Source organism: Nicotiana tomentosiformis, chromosome 2 (assembly GCF_000390325.3).
Source record: "Nicotiana tomentosiformis chromosome 2, ASM39032v3, whole genome shotgun sequence".
NCBI classification, from domain to species: Eukaryota; Viridiplantae; Streptophyta; class Magnoliopsida; order Solanales; family Solanaceae; genus Nicotiana; species Nicotiana tomentosiformis.
This window is the reverse complement of record NC_090813.1, coordinates 109,064,825-109,080,392: the sequence shown is the minus strand read 5'-3', so window position 1 is coordinate 109,080,392 and position 15,568 is coordinate 109,064,825. Positions and strand designations below refer to the sequence as shown.

The 15,568-nt window shown below is 35.9% G+C and overlaps 1 protein-coding gene across 1 annotated transcript; it reads right to left on the bottom strand.

Annotated features, from left to right (window-relative positions):
* Positions 1-490: 490 nt before the first annotated feature.
* LOC104117598 (probable amino-acid acetyltransferase NAGS1, chloroplastic) lies at positions 491-14,936 on the bottom strand. Its single transcript, XM_009628668.4, has 10 exons — positions 14,361-14,936; positions 14,177-14,264; positions 13,396-13,601; positions 13,074-13,225; positions 11,840-12,260; positions 11,340-11,437; positions 10,376-10,487; positions 10,106-10,265; positions 4,842-4,914; positions 491-1,003 (listed from the first exon to the last, which is right to left on the bottom strand). The coding sequence occupies exons 1-10, from the start codon at positions 14,712-14,714 to the stop codon at positions 853-855; spliced, it is 1,815 nt and encodes a 604-aa protein (XP_009626963.1). The 5' UTR covers positions 14,715-14,936; the 3' UTR covers positions 491-852.
* Positions 14,937-15,568: the final 632 nt, after the last annotated feature.

The following is a 15,568-nucleotide window of genomic DNA, read 5'->3' as shown; positions in this document are numbered from 1 at the left end:
ACTTTATGTACTCGTTAGCGTAGTCGGGTGGAGTAAAGTTTTGCGTGCAAAATACCATCAAGAAGCAAAATCTCATATTCCAAACTATGTGAGACCGGAGGAGGAGGTTCCATTTCAGTGAGAAAGCCAGTCGAGGGGCCCTTCCCCTAGTACGAGCAGACCACGCGTTTTTGGTCTACCAGTGATCACGCTCAAGAAGCGAGGTCTAAGTGTCATATAGTAGATTTTATTGACATAACGTTTATGTTCTTTAGTCTCTAGATATCTGGGGTCTACTGGAAACAACTTCTCTATCTTTACAAGGTGAGGGTAAGGTCTGCGTACACACTATCCGGCGCAGACCCCACCTGTGAAGATCAAACTAAGTTTGTTGTTGTAGTCTCTGGATATCTAGTTATGCGATCTAATCTTGTATATTATCGAAGCATTGAAGCGGAAGATCTTGTGAAAAAACCCAGTAGAAAGAGCAAGTTTGAGCGAAAGCAGCATGTATTGAACGAAAGCTCTCACGCTTGTTAATTATCTCTCAGAATCGAAGGAGAACCAAAATTTAGAGCTTTAGTTGAGATTCGAAGCACAATCAGACTCGATGCGTTAAGCGTCCTCTACTTGGGATCTGTCTGTAAATTGAGATAAATTAACTTAGATAACTACCATACATCTAGATCAAAATTCGTTGGGGATCAAAGAAGTGGGAGGGGAAAGAGGACGGTGAGAAATGAACCCACTCCTTCCATGTGAGAGACTCCTGTAATACTACTAGTCTGTATTGGACGTAAGGATTGTCCCACTTCACTATATATGAGCTTTTTTGTAGAGCTAGTACACAGACAGAAGAAAAAACTTCAATTCCTATGCAAAAGTGCAATCAATACGTATACCACTCTTATCAGGTAACAGCTTCTTCATGTAATACTTTGATCTACGGGCGAGATTGATCTTTCTCCTTCTTTGCTCTGGTATATGATCGATGGAACATTCGGAAAAGCCACGCCTCACAAACCTGTGAGAAATAAAAATATGAGTATTGAATCAACAAATTGCCTATGTTCTACATACATATTTGTTCAATAACAAATAGTCATTAATATTGGATCAACATCTTGAGTTGAAGCTTGAATATACAAGATATCTCCATTTCATTTGATCGACGTTTCCAGGAAATTCCTGTTAACTGTAATCCTAATAAAGATACATGAAACAAAACAGAGAAATGCAAGCTTTCTCTTTTCATTTTGGTTAGTCACGTTAGCTCTTGGTGTCCAGTTAATTTTTAAGCAAAATGTGCACATTTGAATCATCAAATGTATACAGAAAGGTTCTTGATATTGGAGGTCTCTGTATGAATCTGTTAAACATTGGCATATTGTATACTAGTTTAAAGAATTAGAGAGGTGGTTTTACACTTATGGTAAGGTCGAGGAAGGAGAATATGATTCATCCTATGCTCGTTTATTGAATAAATATTCATTATCTAAGTCTTGCAACTACAACCCTGTATGTAAAGACAAGAATATAATCAAATGAAGATCTTTGATCAATAATTTTAGTTGATGCAAAAGGAGGTAAATTCAAAAATACACATTTTATAGAATAGTAGGTCAATAGTATGCTGGGAGTAATCTCTGGAATATGAAATTGTGTAACATAAATTATCATGACCAGTAAGCTCTCTGAGTTCAAGAATACTTAAATGCCTTTTGACTTTTCTATGCGTTCAAAGCAAATCAAATCACAGCCAGTTCTCTTCTTCTTCTCTTCGTTTGACTTCCATTAATTTTTTGTATCAATCAAGCATTCGTGTTTTAGCTAGTAGATTGGATGTTGCGGCCAGGTTTTAACAACATTCTATGATCTACTTTAAACAATGAGGCTATTCTGTAGTTTGAATTTCTTTTTCATCTTAGAAGCGTACACCTTTTTTCTTCTCACAAAATGAATAACAACTAATGTCTGAAAGGGATGTGAGAATTCTAGGCACACCTTTACAAGGACTCAACAAGAATCCATGAAATAGCCTATCAAGTTTACTTTTTTATTTCTGAGTAAAAGAAGAACGAGGAACATATGAGTTATGTTGTAAATATAAAAAAATCTCAAGTAGTTTATCGGCGTCTAACACATATGTCCCTGTTTAAAGTGTCCATGCATCCTACATCAGTAACGATAGAGTGAGCCCAAACAATGATGTGTTGTAAGTCAAAAGCAATAGAAACATAGTTTTTGTTCTTTTCGACATGTCTGCCTTATCAAAATACCTCCTGATGGTGTTTCAATCTATTTTTCTTCTTGTTGAGACGTCAATAATACGAGTAAATTCCATGGGTGGTCATCTAGTTTTGTGCTCATTACCCAAAAATCACTATTCTTTCTTCTGTTACATAAAAATTATTTTATAATGCTTCACTTATCACAAAAATAACTTTGAAAGGTATTTATAAAAAACTTACCCGAAACATGAGAAAAAAAGACAAAATGATCCTTATATTTGAGGGTAAGTTCAAAATGGACCCTTAAATATACTCCTTAGCGGTTTGATCCCATAAGGGTGTTAAAAGTGAGTGCTTTTGGTTTTCGCTAGTATTTAACAAATTATAATTATTATTTTAATGAAAATTGCAAAAAAGAGGATTTAATATGGAATCATATTTAAAGGTATATTTTTTGTAATTCCGGCTATTTTTGGCTTATTGCAGGATCTGGTATTAACTTTTTGAGGTGCAGTCTCTGCTATTTTAAAATTTATTTCTAGTGTCATGTGCAATTTTTGCTTTTGCGACTTCTGGATTTGACAAGTCCACCCCAAATAATTATTTAGTCTAACTTTTAATTAGGTATAGAATAACTGAATTTTATTTTTCATAATCAATCATGCGGCTTGAAGATCTGAAATTCATATATCACTGAAAGGAGTTAACTCATTCTCAAGGTGAACGTAAGTTAGCCGCATTAAAGTCAATTGTGATGATTGGTGAATTTTCGCTCATTATTGGTTCGACTTTCGGACAAATCATTAGTTTTTCTTCATCGTTTAAAAGGATCGAATACTAACTATTTAAGTTAGTATGGAAAGAGTATGATCGGCTTATATTGCAAAAGGAGAATAAAAAGCTAAAACATGTCATTATTGCTTTTTTGTTTAGTTTTCAACTGATTTCACACTTATAATCCGTTTTTAGTAATAATTCTACATTTAAAGTGGTAGAGCACCTATGATCTTAAATTTTTGGTCCGTCACTGAATTTAACAGTACTATATTGGTATATCTAGTTAACTTTTTTTTAGTTTCTATTATATTTATTAGGCAAAAAGGCCTCGTAGCCACTTGAACTTGCACCGGTTTTTCATCCCGGTAAATAAACTTAAGAAAGTCCCATTTTAACACCTCAACTCGATAGAACGAGTATTAATAAACACCATTGACCAAACTTATGTGGCAGTGGTATAACTGACGTGGCAAAAGTGCGTGCACATCACCGTCTAAAAGCGCGTGTATGTAATGGGTTATGATTTTAAAAATACTTACTAAATAAAACAAAATTTTTAAGCTTTTAATTAAAAGGAAAAAGTTAAAAAGAATAAATTAAAAGAAAGCTTTAATTCCATTCTTTATTTTTCCAGGTCCCCTCCATAGTCCATCCCCCCTCCGCGCCCCCCTACTTCTTCTTCCCCACTCCCCCGTTTCTTTCACAGTATTCCCAGATTCCAGCACAACTTTTTTGTGACCTCTTCTCCCCCACTTTGCTCGTTCTTCTTTTATTGATTGTCTTGTCTCGAATTTCATAGATATCAATTCGAAAGCCTTGCAGAATTCATTTTGGTTCCCTATTTAGAGGGGTTTAGTCTGAGAAAACATTTTAGCTGCTATGTTTGTTGGACTTCGGGCAGAAGTAATCGGGCTTTTGGAAGGTGTTCAAAAAAAAAAATTGATATTATTTAGGCAAAAGAAAAATGGTTGTGGATGTTTTATGGAGAGTTTCAATTCTGTCCAGAAATTCACAAACTATAGAAGTTGAAATAATAACTTCAATTTGTAGCAGCAATGGCAACTTCATAGAGAGTTGCGGAAGGGGTGATGGAAGCCCGCATTTTTTTTTAGTTTGGGGAGGGGGGAGGAGGAAGAGGTTGAATTTGGAGTTCTTTTATATATAAAATAAAAATAAATGACATTTATCTGATGTGGACGCTGATGTGTATAACACACCATTGCAATTGAGCAACACGCATTGAGAAAGTGTTTATTAATACTCGTTCTGTCGAGTTGAGGTGTTAAAATGAGACTTCCCTAAGTTTATTTACCGGGATGAAAAACCGGTACAAGTTCAAGTGGCTACGAGGCCTTTTTGCCTATTTATTAAGCAAAATTTGTTAAATATTAGTTGAAAATCAAAAGCGCTCACTCAGCTTTAGAGGATCAAAACACTAAGGAATATATTTAAGACTCCCAAACATAAGAACCTTTTTTGTCATTTTCTCTTTACATTTCACATGAGCTTTTTACAAAAAAGAGTCAAAGTTATTTTAGTGATAAGTGGAGCAAAGTAAAATAATTTTTATGTAACAAAAAAAGAATAGTGACTTTTGGGTAATGAACACAAAGCTGGATGACCATCCCTGAAAATCTACTCCAATAATACTCAAATTTGGCTTAGATATCACAAATTTGTTTTAACTACATTACTTTGAGCTGTGTTTGGGCCATTGCCAATTAGTTCAATCGGTTCGAACCTCCACTTGGACAAACTATGTTCACTAGCCCAATTGGAAGTAGAATGTCTGACACTATTGGTAAGCTAGTGAATGCCATAGGAATAAAAGGATGAAAGGTGAAAAGAGAGTACCAATCAGCTGTGCGAGTTGTTAGTAGGAATAGCATTTGCAATCCAAGGGAAGATGCCTTCTTTTCAATGTAATCTGCAAAATATTGGAAGACAAAGTTATTGGTAAATATGGTAACAAGCTCACAAATATAAGTAAAAGTTCAAGGACTGGGTTGTCTCCTGGTAGATATAAGTAGTAAAATACTTTTTAACATATGGACACTGTGTCTAGTCCAAGGGAGACGATAAAAGATAATTACTTCTCAACATATGGCATATCTTTTACACCCCGTTTCAGAGCGGATACATTAAATGTCATAAGTACGTATATACGACATATGGATGTCGCTTTTATGTATTACTACAAGTCAAACCTGTCTTTAGCATCAGATGTTTAATCATTTACTTGTTTTCTTCTTCTAAATTTGGACCAATTTTTTAAGATTAAGAAAAAATCAAGATATTAGATCTGACATACACCTGAAAGACGTTCTCAAGATTCTGATTAATCCACTTTTTGACCTTTAAAATAGGTTGTTGAGGGACAGACATCATATATTTTATTATTAAAGGGGCTATTACATTATTGGTAACAAGAAACTTGATAATCTTATCTTGCTCAGGATTTCCCAGAAGAATAAGTACAGAATAATGGTACATATATACATCAGCGGAACCAGAGGCTATTCATGATTCCATAATTGAATCAAATCTATACCGGTTCTAAGAGGAATATATGCTCAAACTTCATTCAAGACAACGCCTTAGAATCAAGTAATGTTATTTCTATACATATGAAATAACTTGGCGTAATCAATTTGTCCATTTAGATCTCGCGGGCGGCGGGGTAGGGTGGGGTGGGGTGGGGGGGTAGTCATAGGAGGTAATAACATTTATAAATAGAAAAAAGAAAATAAAATATTTATTTAAAAAAGATTTGTTACTATAGGGTGACATAATCAATATCTCGTGAAGATTAAAAAATGAAGTTGAAAAAGATGCAAAGAAAAATTCAATATCAGTAAGGATAGGCTGTAAAACTCATTAGATATCATTGACTACTAAAAATTACCAATTTGCCCAAAATGGGAATGGTATAGGGTTATCAACTTATAACCTAATACTCGAGTTCATTCCATGGTTATAAGTTCATTCCATAATGGAACAGGCAAGCCGTCTTCGGGACATTCCTATGTGCCCGATAATATGAAACATTGAAAATGCTTAGACTCAGAAGCGGATTAAGGATTTGATGGCTACGGGTGCCATTGCTTTTAATGCAAACACCGACCACTAGTGAAGAGATTGAATTTGCTGTACATTTAGTCGATTCGATCTGTTTTGATTAATTCGGTTCAGTCCGATCCATTTTGAAAAAAATTCAATTCAATTTAGAAGATTTTTTATGCATAAATGAATATGTGATAAAAAAACCGAATAAATTTTGTCCAATTCGGTCTAATTCTCTCGATTCAAATTCTATTGGATAATGTGATTAAAAATATTAAATAAAAATAAAATTGTAAATTAGGAAATACACCACTTTAATCTACATATAGCTAGATTAATATTTGTCTTTGATGCATCACACTAAAAAATTTCTAGAATTTATAAAATACAACAACATACCCAGTATTATCCCACACCGTGGGGTATGAGGAGGGTAGTGTGTACGGAGACCTTACCCCCCCACCTTGTGAGGATACCTTGTGAGGATAGAGAGGTTGTTTCCAATAGACCCTCGGCTCAGGAAAGCATAAGCACCACATTAATGAAAATATAGACAAGAAGGGACAACACCAAAAACCCATATAAAAGCAGAATAAAAACAACAATACAGTAAGGTGATCAACAATGAAAGAAAACAACGGTTAGGCATAAAAACCTACTACCAACAGAAAGTGAGACTGCGTGTCAATACTATTGTTATGAACACTCTACACTACCTACTCTACTACCCTAATCTTCGACCTCTATACCTTCCTATCAAGGGTCATGTCCTCGGCCAGCTGAAGTTGTGCCATGTCTTGCCTAATCACCTCTCTCCACCTCTTCTTTGGCCTATCTGTATCTCTCTGTAGGCCCTCCAATGTCAACCTCTCACACCTCCTCACCAGGGCGTCTGTGCTCCTCCTCCTCACATGACCAAACCACCTAAGCAACGCTTCCCGCATCTTGTCCTCAATAGGGGCCACACCCACCTTGTTGCGAATAACCTCATTTCTGATCCTATCTAACATGGTGTGCCCGCACATCCATCTCAACATCCTCATATCGGCTACCTTCATCTTCTGGACATGAGCAATCTTGACTGGCCAACACTCAGCCCCATACAACATCGTTGGTCTGACCACCACTCTGTAGAACTTACCCTTAAGTTTCGGTGGCACCTTCTTGTCACACAAAACACCGGAAGCGAGCCTTCATTTCATCCATCCCGCCCTAATATGATGTGTGACATCTTCATCAATCTCCCCATCCCCCTGAATAATAGACCCAAGGTACTTAAAACTCCCTCTCCTAGGGATGACCTGCGAGTCCAGCCTCACCTCCCCTTCCCCTCCTTGAGTTTCGCCACTGAACTTACACTTCAAGTATTCTGTCTTGGTCATGTTCAACTTGAAACCTTTAGATTCCAGGATCTGCCTCCATACCTCTAATTGCGCGTTCACACCATCTCACATCTCGTCAATCAATACAATATCATTTGCAAATAGCATGCACCACGGCACCTCCTCTTGGATGTGGCGCGTCAGTACGTCCATCACCAGAGCAAACAAAAAAGGGCTGAGTGCCGACCCCTGATGCAACCCCATCATAGCCGGAAAAAAGGGCTAAGTCCGAGTCCCCACCCACCGTCCTAACTCGGGTCTTTACTCCATCATACATGTCTTTAATAAACCTAACGTAGGCAACATGTGCACCTCTAGCCTCCAAACATCTCCACAAAACTTCCCTCGGAACTTTATCGTACGCCTTTTATAAGTCGATGAACACCATATGCAAGTTCTTCTTTCTCTCCCTATGCTGCTCCATCAATCTCCTAACAAGGTGGATGGCTTCTGTAGTTGAACACCCCGGCATAAACCCAAACTGGTTCTCGAAAATTGACACACTCCTCCTCACGCTTAGCTCTACCACTCTCTCCAGACTTTCATAGTATGGCTAAGCAGCTTGATACCCCGATAGTTATTGCAATTTTGGATATCACCCTTGTTCTTGTATACAGGAACCATCGTGCTCCACCTCCACTTTTCGGGCATCTTCTTCGTTCTAAAAATGATATTAAATAACCTAGTGAGCCACTCCAAGCCTGCCTTGCCCGCACTCTTCCAAAACTCCTCTTTTTATCCATCTAATTTATAAAATACATTAGATGGATAAAAAGAGGAAATGATTAAAATCACATTCAAATAAATTTGAAGATCTAGAAAAATAAAAGGGCTGCAAATAAACAATTTAAATAAATAATAAAAATGGGATTGTACGAAAAGAGTGAATAACAAAGATGAAGAAATTAAGGGTCTATTTGGAAAGCCACCCGGTAATTAGAATTGGTGTAATTACTAAGGTAGTAATTACACAATCTAGTAATTACGACGACCTGATTGTTTTTATTACAGTGTAATTATACGCGTACTGTTTGGTTGCATAAGTGTAATTACACAGTTAGATTACATTTTAAATGAATTATCAAAACTTAAAAGTTAAAAATAATAAATATATGCCTATAAATAATTTTTTTATAAGTATATATGATATTAGATTTGGTATTTAAGATGCGTATTTTTTCTTGAATATACACTAATTAGTAATCATATATTTATAACTAATATTGTAAAAATAATTTATATATATATTTCAAATTAATAATATTTAGTTTAATTAATTATAAAAACTAAAAATATACGTTTTGTAAGAACACCACGGAATGCATGTTTGATAATAAATTAATACTTATAAATATAATGTCATAACATTATGCAAATGTTTGACAAAACTAATCTATCAATTCTAACTTAAAAATGAACAACATTACTACTAAAACAAGTAAATTGGAACCACAAAATAACACAATTTCAAAATACCCCCAAAAAATAAATTAAACATACGTCAAATTCCAACATAATAAAAATAAATTCCAATACAACTTAAGATTAGGAAACATAATAAGTTTATAACCTCATTCAACAACGAAATTCTACTTTAATGGCATCACTCATTATGTGCCAAATTTGTTAATGACTCATTATTTCTAATACTAGGAGGTGTAGTTTCAAAAATTAGAATAATAACGGAGTTGCGCTACATGAGAAAATAAAACAAATACGAAATAAAATATACGAGCAATTACATGGAATCACAAGAAGTAAAGGTAGAGAAATAAAAGATAAATAATGTGCAGAAAAAATATATTTTAAAATTAAAAAAGAAAATTAAAAGTAAAAATAAAACAAAAAATTAAAATAATGGAAATAAAAAGTTATAAAGAAAATATATTAAAATAAAAACAAAAAGGAAAGAAATTAAAAAGTAACCTTGTAATTACACAATGTAATTACCACCAATTCTCATCTCCCCCTTGAGAATTGGAAAGTGTAATTACACCTCTCCAATTATACCCAATTACATGCGGACCAAGCAATTACTTGGCCAGATAAACATGCCAAACTGTGTAATTACACCCAAATCTAATTCCTAGGTGGCTTTCCAAACAGGCTCTAAAAGGAATTAAGAAAAGAAGCATAAGAAAAGAAAGAAAAGGGAAAAAAGTAACAAGAGAACAACTAGGACCACAACCTAGAGAATCGATCATAGGTCTTGTATGTGGGGTTTCAGTTGTTTAACCGTGGCACCTACAGTCAATTTGTGACTTGGGGTGCCACCCGTTACTTATGTTTTATATTTTGAGGAAAATACCAGTAGATATATAAAAATTTACCTGAGCGAGGTTGGCGTACCACCCCCAGCTCCCTACATCGATCCGCCCCTGCTTAGACTTGTTCACTGTCTCTTGATACACTTATCCAAGGACCAAGAATACAAGGATACATAGAAAATCAACAACTATACCCATTTAAAGTGACTTACCTTTTATTACAGGCTTATCCAAGTATTTTTAGGCTCTTATGGAAATATATAAGAACTCTTAGATTAGTCTCTCGCTAATGTACTTGCATCTTCAATAAGGATTAAATAAAATAACTAGAATGTCCTCAAATCTGCTCATATGCCTTAAATATGGAAGAATAAATAGTTCTATTATGAGAAAAGAGTCACCATACCAAGTAACTTGTCTCCCTGTCCTTGGCCACGACAATCAGGAGAAACAGCAATGGCAGCAACCTCCCCGCATTTTTCTTCAAAGTAAGGAAAGAGAGCCGCACAAGCTATAATGTGTCCCTCTCTCTCCACAACAACAAATGAATGCAGCGCTTCCGCTAGCTAGAACAAGTTAAGCAATGAAAAATTATGGTAAAGAAAAGCATAAGCCAACAAAGATAAAACAGAAACTGACTATATAAGTCTGAGTAATGACAAGCATCAGGTGTAACCTCTTCCTCAGTCCTTCTGATCAATGTTCCAGATTCTTCTAGAGGCTGTAACAACTGCTTTATTTCAGGAATATCCGACACCTTGGCCATCCGTGCTCCTTCATAAAGATCGCTGAGGCATAGATTCATGCTTGTGTTAGGTTGTTAGCTGAAGGGATAAACACAAACATAAACTAGGTACATCCAAAGATTAGGATCATGATCCGGCAAAAAAATAAATGTTCATTCTAATCATTGGGTGAGCTGGTCCTCATTTTGCATCATGAACTTCTGTCATAAAGAAATATTCTGGAAAATTTTGGAAGGTCATGATAACATCCAGGTTCTCACGAGTAGTGCCATTCTAAATATAGTGCAGATCCAAAGTAAAAAGGAGGTCAAAGCTTATTTTGGCAAGATATATAGCTGGTTAAACATTCCATTAACTTCTGAACCTATTCATTGATGACTTCTAATATACATATAAGTGTATATCTGGTAATAGGAAGTTGCACAGATTCTGAAAAGTGTCCAGACTGGATTAGACAATAGCACAATAATTATATATTCCTTCCAAGCTTCCAACCCATGGTATTTAAGCACTTTAAGTATAGGATGCTTAATTAGACCCAATATATATAGCTGGTTAAACATCTCATTACCTTCTGAATCTATTCGTGGATGACTTCTAACATCCATACTTTATATTGGGTTATCGGATATTACATGAGATTTCCCTGATAGAGAAATTAGACAGAATAATACAATTGTTTTTATATATTCCTGATATATGCTTCCAAACACTCGTATTTTGAGCATGAGAGTAAAGGAAGCATAGTCTGACCCAAGTGATCTGACATATCCAGCTGTCTATCTGATCGGCTTATTCAGGAAATGATCCAAAGTTATCAATTGAAAATTAACACATCTTGAAACTGTAATCATCACAACTAAATATTTCTGCAGAATGTGGCATACCGCATACCTAGCAACCATAGTCCCGACTCCATCTCTTTGGAACAATTCCTTCAGTAAAACTCCACCAATAGTACCATCCAACAGGTGCACTCTTTGAACACCTCCCTGATGGAATTAAAAATATATTATTTGAATAAGTTTCGAGAAGAAACAGATATCACGCTATTAAGCTAAGAATCAACATTCTTGAGACATAAAAATTCCCTCACTTAAAGCAAGAGAGATGGCAGACCACGTGAAGGGGGATATATAATATGAACTGCACAAAGTCAAACAGTAGTTGGGAAAATTAAAGAGTTGTCTATTCATGAAATGCACATATCTATACTGCTAAAGCTTATCATAAGAAATTTAATATCAATGAGATGCAAGTTTACAAGAGATGTGTAATCTTCTGAGGTATCTTTTAGATTCATCAGTAAAAGGGTTTAATTAGGACGAGCAAGCATGGGTAAATAACTCAACGACTACTACACTACTGAAAACACAGTGATTTCGGGAACTTACTCGGCAAACAAAAGCAGCAGCGGCTAATTCTGAGAGAGAACCATTTGATCTACTTAGTTTCTCCTGTCCCCCAATTGCAAAACCTTGTTCACTAGACCAAAGCCCATTTCCATTGTCAAAACCAATGCCATTCTGAAATGTGGGATTGTATCTTCGGCTATAACCATTGCCATTTTGGGAAAGGAGTGATCCATTGGAATCATTGTAACCAAAATGATTGAAGTCCTCCTGACTAACAGCTTTTACATAATTAGCAGCAGTCTCACTTTGCTCAGCTCGTTTGCGGACCAACATATCAGCATCTTCAAGAGTTAAGAAACTAATAAGACGGCCAGATTCATCAAGAATTGGGCCGTCTATGATACAAATTAGTTTTTCTGCTCCTAGAGCCAAGGCACAAGCCGTCGCAACTTCGTACGTGCTTCAATGTTGGAATACAGCATATCATCAGTCTTAACAACTCACAGCAAAATAAAAAAGGAAAGAAAAACTGCAATTGCATGAATAAGTAATTAACGTAAATTTTAGACTTAAAAATATTCAGCCTGATCAATTAGAAATTGCTTTCTACAAATTCATGTCAACCTAAGCAATCTCCCAATGGCATAAAGAATCAAGATAAAAGTGAATGTAGCATGAGTTGAAGTAACATCTGACCACAGTCCAGATGAGTTCATCCGGCTTCATGCAAGCATTCTGTAGTATGTTTCTTTTCTCTTATCAAGTGTATTCTGTAGTATGTTAAAGTCATCAACTGAGTTAACCATAAAAAATGAACACCATCAATGCCAACATTTCAATAGATGAAAGTTTATTTGTCTTATACATATTCATGAATAGGAAAAACTACTAGCTTGTACGGAAGGATAACGTGAACTTTCCTTGTGAACTTGCTGGATTTCTTTAATATCTAAATGTACATCGATCGGAGGTTGTTAATATCAACTTTAAGCATTGCAACTTCAAGTGAACGAGTTCCAAAAAATCCCTTGGGTACTTGTCAAAATGTTAAAAGAGTAAGAAAGTGATTTTACATAAGTTAGAGTACCAGTGTACCACAAACATGTCAAATACGAGTTTGGTTGAAAGAGATGCTGGAATATCGCTAAGCTTTAGCATCTAGCTGCCTGAACTGCATTTATCATTCGCCGGCAACAAATTAAGTAAAATATGATGCAGTACCAGTTTATGCAAGACAATGACAAAGATACCTATCAAAAGTCATATAGCATACTTGCAGTTTAATACTTCTCCAGAGCTGGAATAAGCAAGATTGCTTAATAGCACAATGCAATCCTGATCAAGCCTCTCACGAATTCGAGAAACATCTATCTTCTTTACTTCACCAGTTGAAGCATAATCGATTCCTTCGACAACTCCTCTTCTCTGCCAGCAAATTGAAATAAAAATCACCATTACAGTGGATGACATACCACAAAACTTGAACCCAAAAAATGATTGATATATCTAGTAAAGCGACTAGGTGGTACTTAATGTAGATTTCGGAAAGAATGCAAAATGTACAGAAGAACAGACAGTGAGTGTCACATTTACACCTTCGCTGCTAGAAAATTACCACTGGCAACACCGACACTATCATGCCAGCGACTATTTTCTCCGTGCCTGCGGACGCCAGTCAATGAAGGGCCAGGAGACAACTTTGCCTCTATCATAAGACGAATTCTTCCAGATGAATCCATAGCCGCATTGAGTGAATCAGGATCTGTAATCCTGTAGCGGCCTACGTACTTGGGCTCACTTCCTGTTCAAAAAGGAATCTCTTGCTTATTACTTATTAGAATACTCTTGTAAGAAGATAGAGAACATCAGTAGCTAGAACAAAAGCAAAGGGGAAAAAAGATATAGTAGTCACAAATAGAAGTAGAAGCCTCTAATATTAAAGCACTAGATTTCCTTTACAACTTTTGGCAATTCTGAAATACAAATTATGCATACAGAATCGTCTTAAAGAGAAACAGAAGTGCATACATACTGGCCCCACGTTTCCTAATAAACACTACTTATGTTAGAATCTTCAAAAAAGAAAATAAACCCGAGACCATTAGAGAATGAAAACTGAAATTCCTAACAGAATAGAACCTTCAGTTTAAAAATCATAAGTTCTGATATCTAAGGAATCTAAATGATGCTAAAGCTGTTAGCAGCAAGAGGAGTAGCATGTTTGTTTCATACAGTAATTTCTTTTTTAATACTTCATACAGTAATAACATATATATCAGCATCAGAAATAGAGAAAAAACATAGCCAGGGACCATAAACAAGAAATATCAAAATGAATAAGAAGAAAAGAAAAGAATATATCAGAATTAGACTCACCCCTTTCAGCGAGAAGCCGGTCAATCTGAACATGAGTTCCTGGTACAAGAACAAACTTGATTCCCAGACCATGAAGGAGGGATATGTCCTGTAATAGTTTGGCAAAAATATTATGTAAACAAGAAAAATAAAGGAATACAATAAAAGTTAAGTGAAAAGGTGAAATTAAAATGGGGGAACATGCCATGAGAAGGTGATCCAAATGAGGGCTATCAACAATTTCAGCTGAGATTAAAATAACAAAGGTGCTTCCTCGATGAGCAAGAAAATAAGGCCAAGCTTCTCTGAAAAACCCAACAAATAGATCGTCTTTAATGGCACTGCTCACTTCAAAACCCATATCGTCTGTTTCCCCCAAAACCTTGCACCGTACTGACCTACCCCACAATCTTTTCCCATGAGAAGGTAAAATCTTTAGCGAACTTGCACCATTTAATCCCCCTTGGAAACCATTTGGAACTTGAGGATTCCAAATAGTGGTGCCACACAAAATCTTTAGCTGGCATTGCTTTATGGGAATTGGAGACAAAGCAGCCATGGATTCTCAAGCAAATGCAAGCCAAAGTCCGATAACACTGAAGTGGGCTTTGGCGGCGGAGGGCTATGGCGGCTGCCTGCTGAACGGGGTTGTTAGAGTGGCGTGAGGGGTTGGTGGATTGAAGAATTTGTAGGAAAAGTGATTTTGAAGGGAAGCGTGGAACGGACTTGAACCGGTACGACAACTGGTTAACTGACGACTCGCCACGTCCGGTCCTCAGCAATTTATTGGTGTAAGAAGTTTGACTTGCACATGTTTTAGAATTTAATCATTTATGTAACAAGTTGGCCTATTTTTTTTTAGTAGATCTTGTAAAGGATAATCTTACGCCAACTAAAATCTTGGTTAAGGTTATCTATTTGGCCGGTAGCATACGGACTTCTATCGCAAGTTAGGATCAGTGAACAAAGAAAGTTTTTATAGTATACATTCTATGAGTAAAAAAAAGTATAAAGTTAGAACAAATAATAACAGTACTATATGGTTTTGTGTAATTGTTGGGAAAAAAACCATGTGTTAGCTCTTTTGAACTTGCTTTGCTTCCACGTGTTAACAAGTAGATGACTCTCCGTGCACACTATAGAGTGGTGATAGGCACCAAAAATAAAAGTTCGAGCATATCCTACTTCCTACTGTTAATAAGGGCAGTTGAGGAGCTTAGGGTCGCAGGGTTATTGTCACGACCCAAGGACCTAACCTGTTGTGATGGCGCCTATCGTGTAACTAGACAAGCCAACTCATTTTCAAAGTAAAACAATAATTTTATTTTAAAGATAATTTCAAGGTTATTTAACATAAAACCTCCAAATTAAAGAGTTTAAATCAAAGAAAAACAGAAGTGCGGAAAAGAAAAG

What these genes read in the sequence shown, in the direction of transcription:
- LOC104117598 (XM_009628668.4), bottom strand. Translation starts at nt 14,714, where the DNA reads ATGGCTGCTTTGTCTCCAATTCCCATAAAGCAATGCCAGCTAAAGATT. An exon ending in CCGGCTTCTCGCTGAAAGGG is followed by an intron (nt 13,602 to 14,176) that starts GTGAGTCTAATT and finishes CTTTTTGAACAG; the next exon opens with GAAGTGAGCCCAAGTACGTA. An exon ending in CTGCTGCTTTTGTTTGCCGA is followed by an intron (nt 11,438 to 11,839) that starts GTAAGTTCCCGA and finishes TAATTCCATCAG; the next exon opens with GGAGGTGTTCAAAGAGTGCA.